This window comes from Corvus brachyrhynchos, unplaced genomic scaffold, assembly GCF_000691975.1.
Source record: "Corvus brachyrhynchos isolate BGI_N302 unplaced genomic scaffold, ASM69197v1 scaffold309, whole genome shotgun sequence".
Classification (NCBI taxonomy): domain Eukaryota; kingdom Metazoa; phylum Chordata; class Aves; order Passeriformes; family Corvidae; genus Corvus; species Corvus brachyrhynchos.
The window spans coordinates 1,813,386-1,838,210 of NW_008240227.1; the positions used below are offsets into that span (position 1 = coordinate 1,813,386).

The 24,825-nt window shown below is 37.9% G+C and overlaps 1 protein-coding gene and 1 long non-coding RNA gene across 13 annotated transcripts in view; both read left to right on the forward strand.

Moving 5' to 3' along the window:
* The window catches only part of CIB2 (calcium and integrin binding family member 2), a 39,866-nt gene extending 25,469 nt beyond the window's left edge, over nt 1-14,397 (forward strand). For all 11 annotated transcript variants that reach the window (XM_017745207.1, XM_017745210.1, XM_017745212.1 and 8 more), the window contains 4 exons: nt 175-286; nt 8,038-8,185; nt 8,284-8,479; nt 14,123-14,397. In XM_017745207.1, the coding sequence (XP_017600696.1) occupies nt 197-286; nt 8,038-8,185; nt 8,284-8,479; nt 14,123-14,144 (456 nt within the window). In that variant the 5' untranslated portion in view covers nt 175-196 and the 3' untranslated portion in view covers nt 14,145-14,397. The remainder of the gene's footprint in view (nt 1-174; nt 287-8,037; nt 8,186-8,283; nt 8,480-14,122) is intronic.
* A 69-nt stretch (nt 14,398-14,466) lies between these two features.
* Nucleotides 14,467-24,819, forward strand: LOC108449345. 2 transcript variants are annotated; one of them, XR_001865509.1, is made up of 3 exons: nt 14,467-19,907; nt 23,233-23,310; nt 23,738-24,819. It is a non-coding gene; the product is annotated as an uncharacterized LOC108449345 (long non-coding RNA). The 2 variants fall into 2 exon arrangements; XR_001865508.1 differs by lacking the exon at nt 23,738-24,819 and having other exon boundaries at nt 23,233-23,643.
* The last annotated feature ends 6 nt before the right edge of the window (nt 24,820-24,825 follow it).

A 24,825-nucleotide genomic window follows, 5' to 3' on the forward strand; every position in this document is an offset into this window, starting at 1 on the left:
TGGATACTGCATCAAAGCCCTCTTCTTTTCAAAAAGATGGGAATTTGGTGGGCTCATACTTGTGCACTGAAAACAACAATTAGAGCTGCAAAACAAATTTGTATCTGATTACTGTCTGAATGGAATTGGTTATTTAAAATTGGTTATTGGCTGTTTGTTTCTGCTTGTTTACAGGTTGCACGGCCGATACCATGAAATGGCACCAAACGTTGTGCCCATGGACTATACAAAGGACCCAGATGTTAAACTACCTATGCAGCTTATAATAAACATGCCTGAGCTAAAGGTATCACTTCTGACTGCTTACAAACGGTATATTAACTTCTGTAGCTCGTCTGCCAGACTTTTTGCCAAGATTGATATCCAGAAGCACTCTGGCATGCTGAGGTCTTCCCCTTCCTGCTACTGTTCAAGGGCAAAACCAAACCCAGAAACTGGAAAATATTTAGGTGAATGTCTTTCTTGCAGAGATAGTTGGGGTAGATGTTAAAGGAAATGAATAGGAAACAGAATTAAATTTAGCTATCGTTGCCCTTTGTGTATATCCCCCATAGAAGCCACGTCCCCCCCAGGGATCTCTGTGTGAAGAACTGGTTAGAAATCCGAAGTTCTTATCTCAGTGTGTTCATAGGAAATTTGCTAGCAGCATGCAGAATATTGCTGATAAAAAGTAAAGGTTTTCCCCTTTTTTCTCAGCTACCTAAGCACAATTAATATTATTTTTCTTAATTATCAGGAGTTTTCATTTTCATGGAGACATTACATGATAGGAAGTGGAGAAACAGTCCATGTAACTGCAAATGAGAGAAGCAGTAGGTATAAAGCAATCAGTGCAAAAAAAATTGAGACAATATTTGTTTTTATTCTCAATTCAACAATTTAATATGGTTTTAACAGGACAAATGTGGATTTTTAGCATTTATTTTTTAAACACTTCATTGAATTGTGTTTTGTCACAGTCTATTTTTTATGTATGCTAATCAATTGATAGCTATAAATTACTATTATGTGGAAACAACTATGTGTTCAATCTGATAGCTGCGTGAAGAATTATTAAGCTTTTTAAGAACAATGCGATGAAAACCTTGCAATTGATACAAGGTCACATAATTTTAATGATCTAGAAATTCTTCCTTAGTGTTGTATTTTTTTTTCAAATATCTGATATTTTACAAGCAGAAACAGTGCTTTAGAAATTCAGTTGTGGAGGACGCTAAGTCAACATGAAATGAAAAACATTTAAATTAGATTTCAAGTTGAAGTTCACGGAACTCCTTGTTCCTTTAATACCACACTTGTTGTGTGTTTGATTTTGGGACAACATAATTCATTGAACAAGAAGCACATTTTGTTGATTTATGTTTGTTAAAAAGTGCTTGACCAGCATTTCATATAAATGGAAACATTAAACACATACAAGCATTTAATTCAATAGAAAACCTTGGAAAAGTTTTATCCTTCAGTTATTCTTCAGACTCTGATTCAGCAGATGCCTATGGACAGCTTATGTTTCTGAAGAAGCTGAGAAATAATTTAGAATTCTTTTTCACAGTAAGCACGGGCTTCTTCAGCAAAATATGTTTATGCTTTTTCTAATGGCATTGGTATTCCTTAGGGTTTACATTATCATCTATGGGATCTTGATAGCACAATATGAAATCCTTTGGCACAGTTCTTTGATTCCTCGGAGTTTAACTGCCAGATGGCAGAGATTTGCTTTGTGACAAATCAAGGCTAAGCTTAGAAAAGGAAGTGAGAAATTATGATCATACAGAGTCTTTCTGGCTTCAGTGATACAGGACTGAACACTTAAGGAACAGTTCATTCTATGAGAACTTTAGAGATGGAAGGTCTGGTACTTAAGCTGATGTACAAACCAGAAATTTTATACAGGATCATATTTAGATTGAGATACAGGAGCATATCTTGCTAGCTTAGCAAATTTAGGTGGTAATGATAGACTTCCTAAGAGACTTCCATACATGAAGTGGATCATAATCTATCTTCTCGCACCACAAGTCTATGAGCCTTTCTGACACTGCGTTAGAAGATGTCTCCAGGGTAATGGAACTTGACTTTATGAAAATAACAGGACAAATTTAGTGTTGAATTTTATACAGATCCTCTCTCAGGTCTCATAAGCCTGTAGAAGAACCTTAGAAATATTGGTGTCAAACCACTCAATTTATTTCAGGAATTCTAGGAGCTCACAGAGAAAAGGGCTTTCAATAGCTACTGAGCTTGTTTTCAGTAAAATCACAGTAAGAGGAGACTAGGTCTTATTCCGTAACTCTTTCAAAGCATTGACACTAAAAGATACTAAAATGCCTGGGATCTTTGTTATAAACTGGGGTCCATCTTGGTCATGAAGCATCTTGTGTGCACCTGTGCAGATGGGGGTGAGGGGGAAGAGTTTATTTTTTTTTTTATATGAGCTACGTACTAACTCCAGCTCATATACCAAGAAAAAGAAAATATTTAACCTTTGCAACTTGACCAGACTGCCTAAAAAATCATTATGGGGTTTCGTTTCTTCGGTAAATTTTCATCAAGGTGAAGACAAAGCCAACATTTACATCCTAAAATAGAAATAAATGACCTGAATGTCTATTGAATTCTAATAAAATTAGTGCTAATTTCAATGCACCTGGTTTTTTTCATATACACATTACATTTCTAGTTACTGGCAATGTTGAGCTCAATACCACTGCAGGTTCTGACAAACGGATAGAATCAATAATGCACTTTTCTAAATTAGATTCTGCTACAATAAAGAAAGGTCTTTACCTCATGCATTAATGTTTTGAGCCAGGTTTTTTGTGTTTCAAGGAAAAAAAATGCTGATGGTCATTCACTTTAATTGGTAATGAATTATTCACTAACTCCTGATTCTTAGAACTTGAAAGTCGGGACAAGAAATAAATAAGTAAAGAAGGGAAAGGTACTTTAAGTTGATTAGGTCTACCATTACACTGAAGTTAACAGAGCTACTTTAGTCCATCAGTTTCATTGCAGTCTCTGTTCTCTAATTTGGACAATCTTGGTTACACAGGCACCAGTCTAATAAATTAACTTTGGGGCATCTGGACACCTGTGAGATTGCAGTAATTAATATTGCAAAACTGTAGCCATGATATTGGCTGTTCAGTGTGGGATCAGTGAGAAAGCAAAAGTGATATTTTTTTCAAATTAAAACTGATTTCAGTCACATTATGCCTGTCATTTCCACAGAGCTGCAGGTGGCAATATAACCTGGTGCCAGAGACCCCTGTGACTGGTAGCAGTGGGTGGATGTCCATACCCACATCTCAAATTGTCTGCCTCTTCCCCCAGAGTGTGGGCTGTCTGTGGGTATTGCAGCGCTGAGCAATCCTTCTCTCAGGAGTTGGGCAGCAAAGGGCTCCTGGAGGGGAACCATTTTTGTTTCACTCCCTTTACAGTCTGTTGCTTTCTGGGTTTTGGCTCACACAGGAACTTCATTGATCCTCGCAGGCCTTGTCATTAGCTGGGGAGTGAGGGAGGTAGTTCATAAATCCACTGCTGAAATGCGATGGGCAGCAGGCACAGGAATCAGACAGGAGACGGGAAGGACACAAAGGGAACAGTGACTCCATTGCACATTTCAGAACTAATGTTAGCACCCTATTTTTAGTAAGGTTAAACATGAATGCATGCAAGTTGCTTCAAAATAAAACTACTTCCTACAGTGTTAATAGGATGAGGTTTTAGAAGTGATTTCAGTGAGTCTTCAGGTTCAAAGCTTTCCATGTAATGGGAAATGACACCTGAGAGAGCAGGGTGCTATTCTTCCCAAGCCCCAGCCCTACTCTGGCCAATCTTTGCCTCTAGCTCATCTTAACATCCTTGGCTGCATTCTGTTAGCTATTTCTAGTTATGATGGGATGTTTTACTCCCTTCAGACCACTCTCCTTGCTTCTCTGAAGTCCCTTTTTACCCAAGCATCTCAACTGTGTGTGCTCCAGGTGTCATAAGTGAGGGCTGTTTTCTCTCTGTCAAACCCCAGACCTGCACCTCCCTGAGAATCTGCAGCATTGTCTGTGAAGTTCCCTGACACAGTTAGGAATCAGTTCTTGTCACAATGCCTTATTGTCCCATGACGTACTGTTAAGTTCTGTAATATTCAAGCAATTCTGTACACAGCCAGAATCGTTCATTATTTGGCTGTTTTGACTTCAGTAAAGAGTCACTGCTGAGCTTGTGCTTCTGTCTTCTGACAGAACGAAATGGTCTTTGCTCTTAAGACATTAACATATCAATTTAGCTCTATCTTAGCCTTAGTTTCTGCAGGAGTTTCTTAAACAGTACCCTGCAGGCACTGCAGAGAAGTTTGATGACGTTAATATAATCACAGACACATAAAACCCAAGTTATTGATTTTGAGGAAGAAGAAAATTAAGAAAAAAACCCTGCAAAGAAACTTGCTTTTATCTGCTCCAGGAACAATTTGCTATTGGATTTATTATACTTCCCTTCTAAAGCACCAGTCTTTCCTATGGAGCTTTGGTAATGAACAATTTAGCCATTTTTATATTAATGTTTGTCTAATAGCAGTTAATGTTCTGGGGTTTTTTTAATAACTCCTGAAATTTGAGAAAGGTTAGCTTTTTACTGTTGCTGAAAAAGTCCTGATTAAAGCATCCAAAAGGATTCAGACTTTCAGTAGTCTGCAAAACAGACTGCTTTGTGCTTTGAGATATGTTCTCTAAAGTCAGTGGGGACTTACATTCAAATACAAAAGAGAGTATCATCATTGTGTTTCTGTGGATATGAGAATTAAGTAGCATTTTGTAATGACTCTCCATATCTCCAACCTAATTATTTTGGCCTATCTTCAAACTTCACTTGAAACCTTTTATTTCCAAAATGCAGTCAGCTTGTGGGAATAGGACTGGATGCTTGAAATTATTTCCTGAAGCTACAAAACAGATAAGGCAAAAGGCCACTGAAGTGCTTTCCTAGAGTCTGGGATGGAAACTAGAGGACAGGGGAATATAACAGGTGATTTAGCTGCAATCTCAGGAATAAACTCTCTAATAGTTTGTTAGAAAACAAATGGTTGTGTTTTCTTGTAAGGTGTTATAAGTCTATATGTTGGAATAGATGCTGTGTGAGATTTAAAAATGCACAGAAACACAACTATCTGAGTAAAAGAAGTATTCCTTACAAAGATGGATGGCACAACATCAATCTGCAAAACAGCAGAGTTGTTTTTCAGTTATAGCAATTTATTATTGCAACCCTAGGGTATATCACCGTGTCTCACAGCCGTAGGAGGAGGAGAGAAGATCCAGCAGGCAGGAATTGTGCAGCAAGATTGATTTATTTAATTATTTTACAAACTCTTTTATAGACTTTTTTCTTCATAGTCTAATTGGACAAAGGATCAGCCACCCCTTGGGGTGATTGGCTAAAATCCTAAAACATCCATTGTCAAAATATTTTTCTACTGTACCATAAACAAGAATTTTCAAGGCTGCAGGTGTTTGGTTGTTTACATACTCTGCTACCTCTTCTGTGAGAGAGAAAAGTCTCTCACGGGCTTAGAAAATAGCAAGAAAATCCTTGCTAGCAGCATTTTTGTATCTACAGCAATTCTTTATTGTTTCTGTCTCCTCTCTCATTTTTATCATGAAAGTACAGTAAAAGATTTCTAAGACAAGTGTAAGTTTCTAGTTTTAAAAGGATTCTTTTTTCAACAATTAGTGCTTTTCCCAAGCAATCTAGGAAAGAACAATATCATTTTCTCCTTTGCTCCCTTCCCCCATGGCTCTTCCTTTAAATATGATGGAACCCTAATCTGTGCTCTTTAGAGTAGAGGTAATGAAATTACAGAAAGGATGTGAAAAGTATCTGTGAAGGTAAGCTAATACTTTCCATTGTGTAAGCCACAGATATACTGCCTGAAGACACATAATATGAGAAAGTTAAAGGAAAGAAATCAATATGAGGAAAGATTTTATTTTTCATTTTGGTTTTAGAGATCCATTTGGCAAAGAGTTACTTAAGAAGTATGCTTAGGTCCATTTAATTCATTCTTAATTTTCATCTGTATTTTCAAGATCTCTGACATGCCAAATAAATAACTCATCTTTTGCAACTGCAATATGCTTATTGAGTCAGTGAGATCCTGCCTTTCTAATGCACAAAGTCCTGGGCTTGATATTCACTGCTGATAGGGATATTTGCATCTGTGTGCACCTGGTTGGTTACCCAATGCTGCCTCTAAGATGTCAGTTTACTGCTGTTACCATGCCACCTCCTTCTGATCGGGTTTGTTCCAAAGAAAGCTATACAGCATTTTAGAAATGAAAAATAAATTTCTAACATGTTTTGATGTCCATTCTGATATTTGGCATTCTCAAATATTAAACATATAACACACCATTTCTGTGTGCTTTTAGGAAGAAAATGGGCCTTTTCATATATTTCAACCCAAATGAATCTTACTTTGGCTTATTTTTAAATTGGCAGTTTGAAACAATAGAACCAATTGTTCTTGTCTGCATGTCTCTGTGTGTGTATCTCACAAACAGGTACACGTGTATCCTACAAACAGGTAAATGTATATTCCACAAACATTTCCAGGCACATTTCCAGGCATTTAAGTGAGATACTTTAACCAGAGCAGTACCCACAGATGCACACCTGCTGTACCTACACATCATTCACGAGACATGAGTGATCCCTGCATATCCTTTTACAGTGAGGTTCTCTCAGCCATCTGCCTGGTTCTGGGGTGTTGTTTTTCATTCTGAGGCTCTGGAGAGATGTGCCCCTGCTGGTTTTTGAGGCAGCTGTCTTTTTATTTTCAGGAACCCCTCTTTTCTATTCTATTTTTGTTTTATCTGGCCTGGTTTTGTCTTCATCTGAACAGTGAACTTATTAATCTCCTGTCCTTTGAAATCTGTACGCCTGTTCCCTATCATGGAATTTCTTCAGTCATCAAACCCTGCAGGAGAATTTGTATTTAGTATTGACTACTTTAATGGGCTGTCATTTGAGCCTACGGTTCCGTGGTCCCTACTTCACCTGTCCATTAAAACAGTCTTGTTCCTGGCCATTATTTTTTCAGTCTCCACAGTTATGCCAAAAATGTATTCTATAGATGCTTTTGTTCTATGTGTGAATTATCAAGAAAGAATTCAAGTAAACTGAAAAATAACATTTTCTGGTCATTTGTCTCTCAAATACAGCTGGTTTTTGAAATTTCACTTAAAATAATTGGATGGTTTATGAATACCTGTTGGGTAATTAAATTTACAGGAAAAAAAAAGAAATTAAATGGATATATGATTGAACTTCTGAGCTTTCACAGTACTTCTCATTTTAAAGCCAAACAAAATGCTGTATGCATATTAAAAATAGTGAACTTGATATGCACCACAACAGCTGCTTATATTTATGGATCAATATGTTAATCAGTGTCTTGGCTTCAGATAAGATCTGTAGCACAGCTTTGATGAGATGCTGCTCACAGCCCAAGTGATGTTTGTGTTCTGTTCCTATTCAACTGAATTGAATTGATTTTCAGAGTTTTATAGATACAGTTACAAATTAGTGTTAGGCTTTTTACATAGCTGTGAGAAAGATGTTGGGTTTTTACTATAAAAACATTTGGTTTGGCTTTCGGCGTAATAAAGCAGCTTTTCTTATGCTTGCTTGTGTGTTTGTTGTTTTAGAATATTGTTGTATTCTAGGGTGCTAGAAATGATCTCAGGATCATCTCCTGTGGAGATTAAATTTCATTTAAATCTCTGGGATTTTTAATAGTCCAACCACAGGTTGGACATTGACGTGTACCAGAGAAAATAAAAGGCCAGAAGTGCTACTATGCAGTAGCAAGGACTGCTGAAACTTCCTGCCAAAGCATACAAATGTAAATTTTTTGATGTATTTTTGGGAAAAAAAAAGAAAAAGTTGTCTTCAAAGAGCCAACCATGCAATTAAATATTCATTATCAGGAAGTCTGCAGGTTTTTTTATCTTCCAAATACCCATCTATATATGTCTTTCACAGGAGAATCCCTTCAAAGAAAGGATTGTGGAGTCTTTCTCAGAAGATGGAGAGGGGAGCCTGAGCTTCAATGACTTTGTGGATATGTTCTCCGTGCTCAGTGAAATGGCTCCCCGAGAGCTTAAAGCAATCTATGCCTTTAAGATCTATGGTACTGTATGGGGGTGCTCTGGTGTGCTTTTTGTGCTTTTTGTGTTTGGAGTAAAACAAGTAGGACTCTTGGTGATCTTTGGTTCTTCTGTTGTTTAGATTTTAACACAGATAACTTCATTTGTAAAGCAGACTTGGAAAAAACCCTCAATAAGCTGACCCGGGAAGAGCTGACAGCAGAGGAAATCACTCTGGTTTGCGAGAAAGTGATAGAAGAAGCTGACATGGATGGTGATGGGAAATTAGGATTTGCAGATTTTGAAAACATGATTTCCAAGGCACCGGACTTTCTCAGGTATTATTTTAAGAAAAAGGGAGTCTCTTGCATACTTCCAGGTATTTTTCTAGGATATCACTGTGCAGTCTAATACAAGAAGTGTCAGACATAAGTATTTTACTAGAGATCTGACTAGGGGATGACGTCTTACCTAACTCAGTTTACTTTTATAGGGCATATTCCAGTTCTCTCCTAATTTAAGACTAAGAATTCAATGACTTTTAGTTATCACCTTCCCTGCCCCTCCATCCCTGTTGCTGTGGTTCAGGAAAATATTTTGATCTGTTATCAGCTCAAATTCGTTTTTTTCTTAAGCCCATAGCAAGGATCCCAGCTGTCTGCATAGGAATGTGTGTAAATATTGTATACATGTTACAAATATACATGGAAACACATTGATCTGTTTGATCTGAGAGAGTGAGAGTGATTTTTGAAGAACTTTAAAGTGTCCTGCAGAACACAGAATAGTATTTCTTTCATGAATGAAGTTTCTGAGAAAAGACGTTAAAGGGTTTGACAACAAAGCCAGGAGCCCATGATTCCTGTGAACCTTGAGAAACATCAGCTTCTGGAAAGGAGACGCTCAAAGTTAATGTGAAAGTCTTTTATACATTTCAGGTGTTCCTTGACTAATCAAGTGTATCAATGGAAACCCTTTTAGAACAAGATACACATCATCATTATGGTGAGGCTCAGCTCAGTAGGTATTCTAGTATTTTGTTTACAGATATTTCCAGCTAAGAAAACATTTCCTTTATACTGCTATTTGTGTAGAAGCTGCTGGGGTCAGGTAGGGTTTCCTTTAATCAATCAAAAGGCTCTGCTGCACCTACAAATCCAGTAGAGAACAGTGATCAAATGTGAAGAATTGAAGGCAGATCTGAAGATTCAGCAGAAGCTGCAATTTCAGAAGTTTCCTGTGCCATGACTGACTTTACTGCTGTGTTGTAGAGGCTTGCAAACTGCTGACTGAGAATTCCAAGCTGAGGATGCTATGCAGTCCAGTCATTTCCTGAGAAAGTTGCAGAGAGGAATGTTTGCCAGTGGAATGACTGTCACAAGTTTTCTTCTTTTCCAGTTTTGTGATGTTTTGAGAAGATGAGGAAATGAGTGAAAATCACTGAGTGTTTTCCCACTGATTTAGCCACTGATCTGGGTATTCATCAGGGCAACATGATGAGTAAAAAGTGGGATGAACTGAGATGTGAAGTACTATAGATTAGGTAAGAGAAAAGTGGAAAGTACCAACGAAATCAAAGGATGAGGCTGCCAAGGGTTGGAAGACTGAGCATCCAGTTGCTCAGTTTAAACACACATACTTGGATCCATGCTTGTGACAAGAAACCTCCTTCATGTCTGAGATGGCAATGTGCATGTTTAAGGCAGATGTTTTGCATCCCTGGCTTCAAGAGAAATCTTCTCCCTCTTTTCAGGTTCAGGAGTTTAGCTGGGTCATGGAATTCATCTCTGAAGTCCTCAGGCCTAAGAGCTCCTAATGACATAAAAAAGGGTCTCCTTCCACCTCCTAACCAAAATACTGGTTTAGAGCCTCTGACCAGGCAGCTTCTATATAACAGCAGCTTCTATGGGGATAACAGTACAAAGAAAACCATTTCTTAGCTGGAAATATATGTAAAGAAAATATTAGAATCTCTGAAGAATCTGATGCTTCTCATGGTTCAGCAACATGTGTCTTTGAAGCTATATTGGAAAATGAGAGTGTAATGAAAAAAAGTCTCAGAGTTGAGAAGAGAACGTGTAGGTTCTCTAGTTTGGTTTCTGTTTTAAACAGTTAACAGCTGCAGGAAAAGAAAGTGACAGGATCATGAGACTACTTTTATCCAAACCGATCTATATGGAAGATTTGATACCTCTGCCTTACTGTGGTTTACTGTTCATTTTGCCTGTAAAGGTATTTTATTTTTTTAGGACATTGTTAGTCCTATTTTTCCTGTATGCAGTGCATCACAGACTGACATATTTGTTAGTACTGAACTTCATGTTCTGAGGAACTTATTCTAATTTTTAAAATACTGTGTAAATGTTGCACTCTAAAGAGAGAGAGTGATTTGACTTTTGGAATGGATTCATAGAAGTTTATTGCTGCAATAGGTACACCAAAGTCTGACTGGGACTGAACCTAAACAAGCACTCTGTGGCAATAGCCAGTGCCTGCCAGCATGTGACAGACTTTGTGACATGGGACAAGAGTGCAATTCCTGTAGCTGATCTCTCACTACAAAAAACCCAGTTCCTGTTCATGAAGTTCAATTGTGCCATAACAGTCTCGGACACGTTACCTATTCAGTTACTGACACAATGCTTTCTTATATCTTTGTGAATTAATCTCCAGCTCTATTCCTGGTCTCTCATGTTCTTCTCTTCTGAGTCTTCAGCTGTAATGGTTGTCTTAAGTGATAGTCTAGGGCTGTGTGCAGCCAAAGGGCAGGCAGGGCTGTGCAGCTTCACTGCGTAATCTAATACAGAGCATGCAAAGCACAGGAAGTGTCTTAATAGCAGACCTGTCACCAACCCTATATGTCAGTGGTAAACTGAACTAGCTTCTTACTATTGCAAAAATATATAAAAACATGTTTTCACCCACAATAAATTGTCCACTTGAAATCTTAAGCAGACATGTGGAAGAAATACCAACCCAGCAGTGTCCAGAAACAGTCACAATTTCATTTGTTTTTGCATATCTCCACTTTTTGTGCTCAGCTGAATGCACTCCAGAATTTAAATTCAAGGAAGCACAGGAGTCTAATGATTTACACTTCCAGCCGCTTAGCAGCTGTTAAAATAGAACACCTAGGAACCAAAGCAATAGCCACATTGAAAATGATTGCCAGTAAGCAATTGGAGATGCTGAGTAATTGCAGTTTGCAGGGATTTTGCTGTGAAGCCTTGGACAGTCAATATTTCTGAACATCTGATCCCAGAATACCCTCCTGTCAGCTGGTATGTGAGCCCTTTGAAAATGCTGAATAACTTACAAGGCCCTGGATGATTTTTTTCTGTAGTAAAGGATTTCTTACTCTGTTTTTTTCCTTTTCTCCCCACCAAAGCCACCTCTTCATATTGTAAAAGGAGGAAATGTAGGATTACAGGCAGTTAAGTTTTATCCCTGGCTCTGCCATTGCTTGAGCAGGTGATCTGTACAAAGCCATAGAATGCTTTGTTCTCTCTCCTCCCTTACATAGGACCGGTGCTCACCCAGCTTGTGACAAACAGTGAGAGCTTTCATCCAGCTGTAAATAATCATCATCATCATTAACATGAGATTGGAAGTTGCTGAGGAGGAATACCTTCTTTACTCTGTGGAAAACCTTTGAAGGCCAGATTCTTATAGCAATGTGTACTCAGGTTTTAAAGCACTTTTTTTTACACACATTGGGGTTCTTTTAAGCTGTCAAATTATCATGCCTACTTAACATACACAGCAGGCGTTAAGTTTCGCACCATGATCCAGACTTTGACCTGGTATGAGCTGAAATTCATCCACTCTACATTGACTGATTTTTCTTATCTCATCGCTCCTTTCTCAAACCTTTACTTAATGACCCTGTGTAGGTTTAATCTCCTACAGACATCCTTTGCCAGTTTTGTGCTGCTGTCAGGCAAATGAAGATGCAGTAAAGTCTGTTGCTTGATTTGCACTGCTGTCGTTGAGGAATTTTTTCCAGACTAGAAGAAAACACTGTTAATCATTAACCAGGGAAGATCTATGCAGCTGGCTGTTATCCCAGAAGCTGGACTAAGCTGTAAATGATAATGACAGTTACTAGTTCAGAAAATTTGATCCCAGTAGTTTTATTTCACTCAAAATTGTTATCATTAAGAAGCTGCTTGTAGTTTAATGGAAGCACTGGCAGTTTGAGCTGGCATTAGCTGAGTGTTCTGTTCTACAAGACTGGTTACGTTTTGCACAGGAAATTGTTTTATAAATCATCCAAGTTTCAGCTTATTTGAATGCCTGAGGGTGAAGCATGCTGTAACAGTATGTAATGGGGTTTGAGAGGAATATGGCATCAGTAATACCTGGGAGCTGCCAGAACTAGACAGGGAAACAACACATTAAACAAGATGATGGCATTGGAAATGCAGCATTTCTGAAACCTTTGTGGGCCTTGGCCCATACACCAGTTCATGTTGTGACTCCAATCCTACCAAATGCTGAAGTAAAGGAAGGTCCCTTATAGGGAATGTGCATCTCATGAGACTGTCCCAACATACAGATTAATTAGTTCTTAAGGACTAATAGTAGAACTGGCGACTAACTGGCAAGAGATGCTTAGCAATGAAACAGTGGAAGGAAATAATTTTTGTCAGTATTTTTCACAGAGTATTTCAGCTGCTTCTTAGTAAAAAGCTGAATCTTCAAAGGCCAAAGTGACACTCTGATAAAAAAATAGAATTTTTTAATCTGAACAGCTTGCTGTTCAGATTAGACACTATGAATAAAGGAGAAATATTTTTCTATCTGTACGGTTGTACACTAAAAGTTTCAATGGAAATTTTGGCTATTCAAAATAGAAATAGATTTCCAGTTAGGTGGATTTTGATGGATTTTTTTGAGGAGTCATGCCTCAAATATTTTCACATGCAATGTTATGGATTTTTAGCTCCTAGATATTACCTGTATGGGTGTTATTTTTTTAAGAGCTTGTATTAATATAGTCCCTAAACATTTCTTGAATTGTGAACAAGATATTTATAATTCTTTTATTTAAAAAACCTTAGTGCTAGTAAACTATTTGCATCACTATCTGCTTTCTCTCACAGTACTTAGGCTGGTGTGCCAGGCTGCTATACAGCATATCTTTTACTGTCACCCACATTGAATAAATTCCTGGAGACAAAGGTCCCTATGGTGAATATGAAATTTTATCTCCTCCAAATACACACCACAAGTGTCCTTTAGTGAATTTCTGATTCAAATCTAATAGCTGTAATTAAGTTAGAGTATTCTTTTGGTAAAACAAAATCCAAAAAGTGTGCATCCAGAACCCTTCAGCCTCTCGAATGTTCCAAAAAGGTTTTCTTTCAGAGTAGGCAACAAGATTGCAGAATTTACATACAAAAATACATAATAGTCTCTTCTCATTTTAGTCACTCAGGAAAGAAACTTACAGTTGATACTGTCATGACAGAGAACAGAGCTTGCTGCCTATAGGCAGTGAGGTTTCAGCACACCCTCTTTAAATTGTCTCTCCCTGTCCTTCTGAGATGCTCAGGAACTCTTCTGAAGACTTGTGGCAGATGTAAGACATTCTGCTTGCCTGTATCACAGAGCAAATAGAGGATAACAATCAGGATCTCTTTGTCCCAACAAGAGAAAAAACTTTACCTGCCTAATTTGTCTTGTTTAGAACCCAAGAGCTGTGCCATAGCAAAAGTACCATTGGGAAACATTTAGCTCTACTTGACATCCAATAAATTGGGCAATTTACACCTGATTTAATCCGGTATTGAGCTTGGCCCCTGAGCTAAAATTTTCAGAAGATGAAATTTTCTTGCATGAAATTTAAATCTTCTCAAAGTGTGAAAGAAGAAAGTAAAATTTTTTTACACAACACCTTCCTTTGTGTACTTAAAGGAAAATGTTGTGCATAGTGACAGATGTGTTTGTATGTCTTAATATTTTTCTTTCTTTTGCAGTACTTTCCACATAAGAATCTGAAGATGTTTCTGCCAGTCCAGCCTTTCTGAATCTCAGGCACTCCAGGGCCTTTGGTCCTCTAATGAGGGCTTCTTAGAACTTAGCAGAAAGTACTGAAATAATTCTGGTCCGCAAAGAGACAGAAGCATCATGTGATCTAATGGATATTTGGAACAGTCACATTTTTATCTTCACTGCTGGCCAAGCACTCTGGCAAAGATGGTTGGTTGTTGGATTGTGGTTTTTTTCCCCCCCCCCCCCCTTTTTTTTTTTTGGGAATGATAACAGTTACCAGGGAAAGCCTAAAAACTCCCTCTTATTTCAGCAGCAAATAAAACATTTTTTTTACAGTCAGAATCAGAATATTATTAAAGGTATTTCCACGTAGTTTTTATATTTATGAATATTTAATACTGCTCTTAAAAGTGCAAAAAAAACCCAAAAAAAGCTTGAGAGAAAGACTAGCTTTGGTGTGTTTTCCAAGAGTATTTGAAAGAAAGCATGGGCCTTAAATAATGAGATGCCTCTATCACTGTGTCATACAGCTGGGGATCTTGCATGGAAAATATCTGAGGTGAAAGAACTGCAGTCAAGATCAAGCTCCTGGTGTTGAAGACAACCACAGCCCAGGTTTGCCTTTCAGCCACCGAAATGGCAACTGCTGGGTTTGGTGCTTACCTTCAACCAATATTTTATGGATTGTTGTGTCCTTATAAAACTTGAAATATTTGCCTTTTGTATATGATAACTGCATATGTGATTCATTTCTTCCCAAGATAAATGTTTAAATTGTGTCCTTATTCTCCAAGGGGCTCCTGCATTTTACCATTCTATGGGCTGATAATGTTGAATGGAGGAACACAGTCATCTGTAACTCATGAAGAAGTTGAAGAAGCACAGAACTACTATTAAGGACATGAAAAGACATTTTCTTTCTAAACAAGCTATGCAATCTCTCCCATAAAATGCATGAATGCAGTTCTATGTTTCTCTTTTCCCTCCAGCTGGAAATCAGCTAGATCATTTTGTTTTTTTTTTACTTCCAGTATTGTTTAGGTACTGGGGCCTGAAGACAATCATATGTGTATTAATTACTGTTCTAACAGTCAACAGAAGGGCTCTGTCACTTACATGGCTTCTGTATCAAAGTCATCACAATTAAAACTTTTGAAGCATTCTGTTGTGCTTTGAGAATTTTTAGGCCGACCACAAACTAATTTCCTTTCTGATCATTTTTCCAATTACTATAAAGTTAAATCTTTCAAAGGATGAAATGTGTTATACAGGAAGTTGTTAAAGTAGAGAACCTAACCCTTTTATTATTTCTGTAGGGATGGAGATGCTTATCTACCTTGGAAACTCTTCTGTGTGGTGAGCTTGCAGGGCAGTTTGCTGTTCAGATTACACACTATGAATAAAGAAGAAATATTTCTCTAGCTCTATGATTGTACAGTAAAAGTTTCAATGGAAATTTTGGATATTCAAGGTATACAGCACAGTGAAAATGACACTTGCATGTTAGTAATAACATTTATTTTTAATATATATCTTGGACCAATCATGTTCAGTGATGTTTATGGCATTTTAATGCTTCCTCCTACTGATTTCTGTTTGGATAAAGGAATTAAAAACTGAATTCCCTCACCCAAGTTAAAATTAACAGAAATCAATTCTACTATTAATTTCTGATTGAGTAAAAAGAGATTCAAGCCTCTTTTTCATTTTGAGCAGATTGTTAGATATATTGGCTGATTCAAACTATCTGCAGGACATTGGTATTAAGGGAGATTATGTTAAAATAACTTCCTATTAATTGAAGTATCAACCTAATTTTTATTAAATTTATTTCAAGAGAGACATTTAATCCTGGAAGTAGTGTGAGGTGTGTAGGAGGATGCAATTAAGATATATTGTAAAATACCAAGTTGCAAGATTCTGGATCAGATTATCCAGACAAAAAGGATCTGGTGCTGATGACATAGGTCAGTTCCTTTTGACATCGACCTTCTTTTGTGTTTTAAGATTGTTATTAGTTAAAATTCCTGTTTTCCTGGCACTGTGTGTCATTCCTTGGTTGCATCATACTCTCCTCTAAAAGGAAGAGTTGCCTTGGAATGTGCTCACTGTGTTGTTTTCCTGTGTCCTCCCTGACCTAAATGTCACAAAGCAGTTAAGAGACACTTGAGCTCACAGCCAGATGTTTGACCTCGAAGTCATCCACCTGAGCTGAGAAACAAAGAGAAAAAGAAATTAGGAGCACATTGTGAAGAAATGTTCCTGTCCACAGAGACGAGTTCTTGCAGAATACTGCAGGCATAAGTGTGTGCAGCTGTCCTAACTGCCTTTATTTTTTTGACTTACGTTCATGTCCTGTAACAAAAACCAGAGCAACATTGTGTGTCCCCGTCCGTGCACTAAATACTTCAGCATTGCCTAGTGGTGGGTGAGCAGTTACGGCAGCTGATGGCAAAGGTAAGGGATAGATTTCTGAAGAGCTTTGTATTTGCACTTTCTTAGTTGTCTGTAGCTGGATGTCTTGTGACTGAAAGTTTTCTTGCAGCAAGACTGTTGAATGAGTAGTTCAGCACGATGCAAATTTAATCCTGTCAGGAGGTACCAAACCAGCTGGCTTTTGGCAATTGTATTACTGGCACAATCTAACAGATTCTCTAGCAAGTGTGTCTTCAACCAGCCTTCCTCTAAAAGAACTATCCGGCCACATGAAAAGAAACTGAACCAGTAAAGGAGATACAGATTTAAAACAGTTTTGGATTTGGCTAAAAAGCATTTTGAATTGCAGAAAAGTGTTAAATGTGAAGAGACATTACTATATTCCTTCAAAAATGGACAAAGAAAAATGAAAACCATTACCTAAAGCCTCTATTAAAGTAGCTCTAGCTGTGTGTTATCTCTCCTTTATATACAGTTAAAGCATCTTGGGGACAAAATGAGTTGTGAAAGTAACTAAAACAGTATCAAAAAGTAAGAAACAACTTGTTTATTTTAATTGTTCTTTTAAGGAAATACTGTAAGGCAAGATTTGCAACAGCCTTCAGGCCAAAATCTGATCTGCATTACTTCCACATTAATCTCCAGTAACTGCTGACTTCAGTGGAATTAACTCATGTCTGTAATTTGATCTGTGTTGGGGAAAGTACTTGAGGTTTTGCTGCAGTTCTTTGTGCCCTCTCATGCCCTTTTAATGTAAACTTAAAATGCTGAATGCTCTTTTCTTAACCAATAACCACATGCTCCTCTTTGTCAACAGGCTCACTGTTGGAATCTCTTGCAATTTCTTGCAGTCACAGAGGAACATGTTAGAGGCACTTACGGTGAAACCTCACAAGGTGGCACCACACCACCATAGCAAGTCATAACTTCATCATTTCATTTAACTGTTTCAATATCCCTGAAATACACGATACTGAACAGAATCTATGATGCCACAAACAAAAATATGAAACTGTGATTAATTACTGATTTTAAACCTGTACATAATTACAGAGAAAGCTTTTTTTTTTAACAGCATATTAATAAAAATATGTTTTAATAAAGTACCTGAAAATTGAAATGTACATTAGAAGTTAAAAAGGGATTTTCTTGCTGAAACTGTAAAAACTCATACTCTAGACACTTGAATAGGTTAAGATTATATTCTAAAATAACAGAATATAAAGTAAGGTAGAGTTTTAGTTGTTGATGGGAAATATTAACGCTTGTCAGCTCAGAATCCCCAGTAAATCAATTTGGGCTGAAATAACATCAGGATTAAGAAGAGTTTATAATGTTATTGCCCACTACACCTCATCTGGGACAGACAATGGAGTGAAATTCGATGAGGAAGACATTAAAGATAATAGAATTGTAATTGTTCATGTCCTTAGGAAGATGTGTGTCTGAGACAGAAATACAGGACACAGTGAACAGATGTTCTCCTCTTTTCTCTGTATCATTTTGCAGTTTTGGGTGTCTTATAGAGACGTCAGTGACACCGAGTGACTATCAAATTCTCATTGGCGGGGAAAAAGAGGAGTCTGTTCTTGGTTGAATTCAAAGAGCATCATCATTTCAGATAAAAGTGCCTTTATTTAACTGTAAGTTCTGCCATTCTTGTCTGCAAGACATTTTACGATCTTAACTCCAAGTGAAATTCCCCACTGCTCTTTTCCTATGACTGACTCACATTGTCAAGAGCAGTGATGAGCCCACGTGTGTCAGCCCTGGGTGCTTTGCAGTTGCAATGTAGATGAGTCCTTCCCTCTGCTCTTTCTCAGTCAGGATCTGCTCAGAGCCACATGTTTCTCTGCATAAATCCCTGACTCCTGTTGTATCCATTCTGCAGGTACAGGATCAGTGGCTGTTGAGTGCAAGCTCACGTGCCCTGCAGCACAAGGCATCATTTGTACCCTGCTCTCCAGTTCCTGCACAGGCAGATTGGGGCCGGATGTGCCTGCAAATGTAGGGCAGAGTGGTTTAACTCTGCTGAAGAGGGTTGTGGGCACCAGGCCAGCCTCCTCCTTTTCTAACTGTAACTTTTCTCCACTGAAATCAGTGGATGTGGCAGCCTGCCAGGAGCAAGGCAACTCATTGCTGTGGGCTTAATCACAGCTTGGGCAATTCAACGGGGATCAAGCTCGCCCTGTGCTCTGCACGCTGACAAGCTCTGGGAATTGGTAGCTGCTGGTTAAATGGTAGACTTTAGTCAGGTCCCTCATGTAGAGCTCTGAGAAAGCAGGTACAAGGTGTCTCTGTTTACTTGATGGAAATGGTTTTCAGTTCAGTCTGGGAAGGTATACATCTGTCCAGAAGCTGGATCCAGCTTTTTCATAGGCCTCTCATCCCCAGTGATTGTGGGCTATGCCTCACATCACCCCAGAGGCAGCACTGATAGTGAATTCATGCTGATCATTAGTTACCTTTTTTTAGCAATCTAACATTCAGGGTTACTTCAATGGCACTTAGAAATAAATCGATATTCACCACATTTCCCCCCATCCCAGCTGAAAGGAAATTACCTCCTACTTAGACATCAGCTTATAGAATCAGAGAATTGCAGATTATGCTGAGTTAGAAGGGACCTATCAGGATCACCGAGTCCAGCTCCTGGCTCTGCACAGGGCACCCCAAAAGTCACACCAGGCGCCTGAGAGTGTTGTCCAAACTCTTCAAGTTTGTCAGGTTTGGTACTGTGACCACTTTGTCACTGTGGACTAGTAGGACCTGAGAGGAAAATGATTATTGATAATTTAACCAAAATGGTGTTTTGGGTTTTCTGAAAATGATGATGCTTTCTTTTTCTTCATACAGATATAAAGTTCATACAAAAAGCTGTAGATTCAGAGACAATTCCCTCTAGAAGTTTGAAACAGAAAGACTGTTTTTGTTCTGCCTAAACAAATAGGTTAATTGATGTGTATATTCACAGAAATAAATTCAGTTCCAGGAAGTTCAGTGAGGGCTTTCATATGTTTAAAACTTTTCGTCTCTTCTATGGTGATTTTAGTGATTATTGTTTTTCTAATGATATAACCAAATATGATAAGGAAGTATAGAAAAATTCTCTATTGTAATTTCCCATACCTTCATGATGACAATAGCATTAGAATTTGCATTCACAAATCCCTCTTACTACACATCTTCAAACTTTGTTTTTCTGTGGAATTTGCTAGCGAATATTCCTAGTGGACTGACTTAGTCTCATGTGACTAATTCTCAGTATTTTTTCCATTTCCAGTTATCTCCTCTAACTGAAAAAGCGAAGAGAATAATTGGTGTCCAGAGAAGGTAATGTGTTTTGAGTTACTTTATTTCCAAGGAATTCACCAAGTTAAACAGGGAGTTATTAATGCCATAAGCTCGGCCTGATTTGCTTAGAGGAGGTTCTTTTCTCACTGTGATAATTCTGTAGTAGGCAGATATCCATGGGGGCTGGATCTCCACAGGAAGACTCCTACTCACTTCAGTAGGCAGGCTGAGATCAGATCAGGTCCTTAAATAATATTTAACTTTATTCAAGCATGGAATGCATAAACAAAAAATCAAAACCTGCAGTTAATAAATTATTCTGTTTCTGAAGAAATGCTAATACACAGGCAGAGATGGAAAACAGATTTACTGCAGGTAAATTCTCATTCTTTATGAGACTGTACATAAAATGGAAGGAAACCTTAAAACTTTGCATGACAGATAAGTGAAGGGGAATTGGGAACTGGTAATTATCTCTGGTATGTCCCTTTGGTTTTGAAGAGCTTATTGAAACATGAATAGCTAATCTGAGACTACTGAAAAATGCAAAAAAACTTCCTTAGCCATTTCATCTGTACCTGACACATTTTGTTTGAAAGTCTGTGCTTTACTACACTAAACAAAGAACATTGGAGTTCTCATAAAGAACACAGGCATCAGAGTTCTCACTCTATTTTTATTTCCTGTAGAACTGTACAGAACTCAGCTAACATTCCCTCTTATTTGCTTGCTTGAAATGAGGACATTGTGTACACAAAGAGGCTGCAGGCTTCCCACTAATGCCACTGCCCTCGGCATTATGAGTAAGCATTTGACAAAACAAATTCTGGTAAAGCCAGAGGAAATACTTGCTCAAACTCCTTCTGGGAAGAAACCTGAGATTTGTTATATCCCTCTGAAAATATCAGTGTGTCCTTTGAAGGTTTACTCTTATTTGTATCTTCAGCAGAGATCAGATAGAACACCCAGTGTTTCTGCAGTTCCTCTGTTGTATTCACCTGGAGAATATCAGGGCAGGGAAATTTGAGCCTATTATCTGAGAAGAGCCTAGCAAAAACCTTGACTGAGTAAAATGAAACTGAGGGGGTTATGAATGCTGATGAAACCCAGGAAGCTTGATTCAGTGCCCTGAATTTGGAACCCTACAAAATCTCCTACCTTTCCTTATCCTATTTACCTAAGATATAAAGCAGGTGGAATTATTTAATTGATGTCAGATCCAATAACATACAAATGCGATTCTTCATGGCCTTTCTTTCTTTTTATATTTCACTAAAAAAGGGGGAAATGAAGGGTATGCCAAAGGAAAGTGATTCAAGGTCACTTCCCTGGACATCTAATGATTTATCCTGCCCCCAAGCAGGACCTTCAATCACCTCCACAACTGCTGAGGCAGCCAATTTCTAAACTTTTTTATCTTAGAAGGCCATTACAGGGACAGGAGGAAAAGACAATCATGGCAATAATTTTAAATCAAGATTCATATGTGATCTCATTTTTGTGAATGGGATGTGGTTTCTATTTAAGACCATCCTTCTTTTCAATGTTTCTACTGTGACACTGGAGTAGTGTTGCTGGCTGCCTGTTTTATATATATATATATATATTTTTTTTTTTAGCTTATTGTATATGGCAGTCATGACTCATGAAACAATTTTTATCCTTTCTTTAATGATTTTTGTTAGCTCACAATAGAAGTTTGGGAGTTTGTGTCAGCTTTGATTTATAATTGTCTGTGATGCATAGCAGGGATTTATGATTTGACTGGTTTGCATCTTTTATCTATGAGCATAATGAGCTGCTAAAAACAATTCGTTTAAACAAAAAAAAAATTGTATTCAAATGCTAGTACCACTGAGAATGGAATTTCGGCCTGATGCTTCTTTGAATGCACATGGTCAGTGAAAGCAAATGAACAGAATGGAAATAGCTACATGTGCTTCTGGAATACTTTGGGATCTGGAGGATAGAAATTCCTCTTCTTTGTGTCTTCAATCCAGTTGAAATGCAAAAGCGGAGTACTAGTAGATTTTTTCAATAGAGCTTTTCCAAAGTTCACAAGAAGATACAAGATATTTTGGTCAAAATTTTAGATAGATTATGGAAGATGAGCCCAAACTGCTGTGTCACCAACTATTTTTTTTCATGGGTGTGTGTTTGCAGAGGTTTTTATTCTGGAGGGTTGTATTTTGTCCATCACTGAACTAGGAACAAGATGTATAGTTTGTATCCAGAGTCAGCCAAAAAGCACAGGAGAGTGTCCAGATACTATGAGAAAGAGTCTTTTCTTGGTTAAAAAAGCTATTCCACTTTAAGTACTATCATTTTTTCTGCTTTAAGATTAGTGTAATTAAGTGTAATTACTGTAATTAAGTTTGTCCCCAAAAATGGTATTTTTGGGGGCTCATTTCTGTTTTTTTACTTAGGCTTGTTTATTCAGCAGTAACTGCAATGTCTAACAGTACCTTGAGGATGTTTGAACAGAGAAATAACAACTATCAAACCATACCCTGGTGTAAAATACTACCAGAAAGCCTTGGTGCTGAGGGTATCCTCAATCCCAGCAGTACAGCCACAGCAGCACAACCCTGTATTTAGGTACACAATTACCCTGCTAAAATATTGTATCAGAAGTAGCCAGCTAGAGCTGGTTCTGCTTCTGTGTCCTTCAGGAACTGTGCCTCATTTGGGACTGAAGAACCTGGATTGACACTCAATGCACTGACAGTAAATAAGCCATCTTAATTGTCCTCATTGCCCCTTACTTATTCTCAGTTCTTCCATCAGCCTTCTCCCAACACCCTTCTGTCAGCACTCTCTCTTTTCTGCTTCCTTTGCAGAATACATTACTTGAGATACTCCTTTTCTCACCAAAGGCCCTGCTTCTGTGTGTAGATGTTGCATGCAGGAAATAACTGGGTTATGTCAGTACACAGCAGTCTTGTGACTGGGTAGCTGTTCTGGTAAATGTTTGAGGTTAACTCAGTGAAGCCTACAGAAGATTCCAAACAAAAGTGATTTCAAGAGCTGTTAATGGCTTTGAGTAGGGTATCTATTCCCTCACTTTGTGAAGAGTACCCCAGAAGGCAATAGAATGCAGTGCTGTTGGTGTAAGCTGGCACTCCTCAGACTGATCATACATGTACAACGTTTTATCACAAGTACAATTGCAAATTTGACATATATAATTCTAGAAACATTGGAAACAGGGGAACAGTTGTCTAGATATGAGGGGATAATTTTCTCCTTACCATTTTTAAAATAACACTACTATTCAGTATCTGCCTCAGTTGGACAGGACTTGGGGTTAGTTTGGCTCCAGATTTAAATGTTTTGACTTACTTTTGTATCTGTATTTCCTCAGTTGTCCATGTCCTTCCTGTCATTCTACAAAGCCAAAGCCAGGAGGTCCAGAACAGAAAACCACAGGAAAAGCTGCCTGGTAATGTTTGTCTTGAGCGGAAACAAATAGCAATAGAGATTTCCTGCAAAATAATTTTCATGTGACAAATGTAGCCTAGATTCTAGACCAAGTAGTCTGGCTAAATCTCCCTATTTTTAGTTCAGATTATACTAGTTATAGCTTTTTTCTTTTTTTAAAACTACGTAAGTGTCTTTCAGTTAACCATCCCTAGGGTTTTTTGATCCCATTCAGGTTCGACAAATACAGTTACCCTTTACTGGAATATTTATTTCTTGAAAAGTGATGAATGGACTTGTTATAAAGTTAAGAATTCAAAAATTAAAAGGTTTGAGAAAAGCTTATTTGCAAAGAGCTGGTGTGACTGTTTGAAGTAATTTTTAGCTAATACCTATAAGTATGTTAAGCAGTTCATGGTCCACACCAAAAGAAAAATTTCTGTCCAAAGCATTTAGGCTGGAACTCATCCCACTGAAGTTCAAACACTGCAATGATTTGCTCTCCATCATTATCTGCTGCTTTCCCATTGATGCTAGATGGAAACTAGAGGGAATGGATTTCTCACTCACAACATACTTTCCATCTGTGGATTATACTGAACTTGCCACTGCACCTTTAAGCCTCACGTAAGTATCTGAAGACTGGGGAGAGGAATCCAAGCTTTCTGTGAGATGGACATTCAAAGTGAAGATTAAATGGTAAGAAATAAGAAGAGCATGTGTGGATAAGAATTACAGCCGTGGGTACTGGTGGCACTGGGCATTGTGTGTAAACTGTAGCTATAAGATAATACAGAACCATCCACCAAGGCACACACATTGTCTGGCCTTGTAACTACCTGCAATTCCTGGGAAAAAAAACTGGAACAAGACAGTGAAGGTTTCTCGGTATGCCCATGACTGCAATTATCTGACATCAGCATTAAGCTTCAGTTATGAGCTGTTCTGTCTTTGAAGAGGTTTCTATTACATCTTAAATCGAGGGAGGAAAGTGATTCACAGCTACTGTACATGGAAAGAAGGAAGCTCGGGAGCTACCGAAGAAATGCAATTTCATGGTTGCAGTTAATACAATGGAAAGGTGTCAGCCAGGCTACAGTGTACTAAGAAATGAGTTAGAAAGTCAGGGAAAAGGCCACAGTGTGATTGACAGGTGAGAAAACTGGCTGGGCCTCTGAAATGCTGTACTGAAAGTAAGCACAACTTAAGACACTAATGGGCTGTATAACTGCTATTTAGCAGTTGTAATCAGATGTAAATCTAGGTGATCACAGAATCTTTCTTTTTACTGGACACTTCTGTAAGTCCCCATTATATATATACATATTTTGGTTCTTCAAAGGAATGAAGTATGACATGGAAGTATATCCATTTATGTAATAATATAAAGAAAGTCTATATAAATGGAAGTAAGCTACACGGTAAGCAGCTGAAATAATTGTGTTTTATTAATTGCATCATTATCTTTGGTTATATCTCTTATCCATTAATCATTTAATGTCTACAACAGTACTTGAAATTCTGCTTTTCCTCTTCA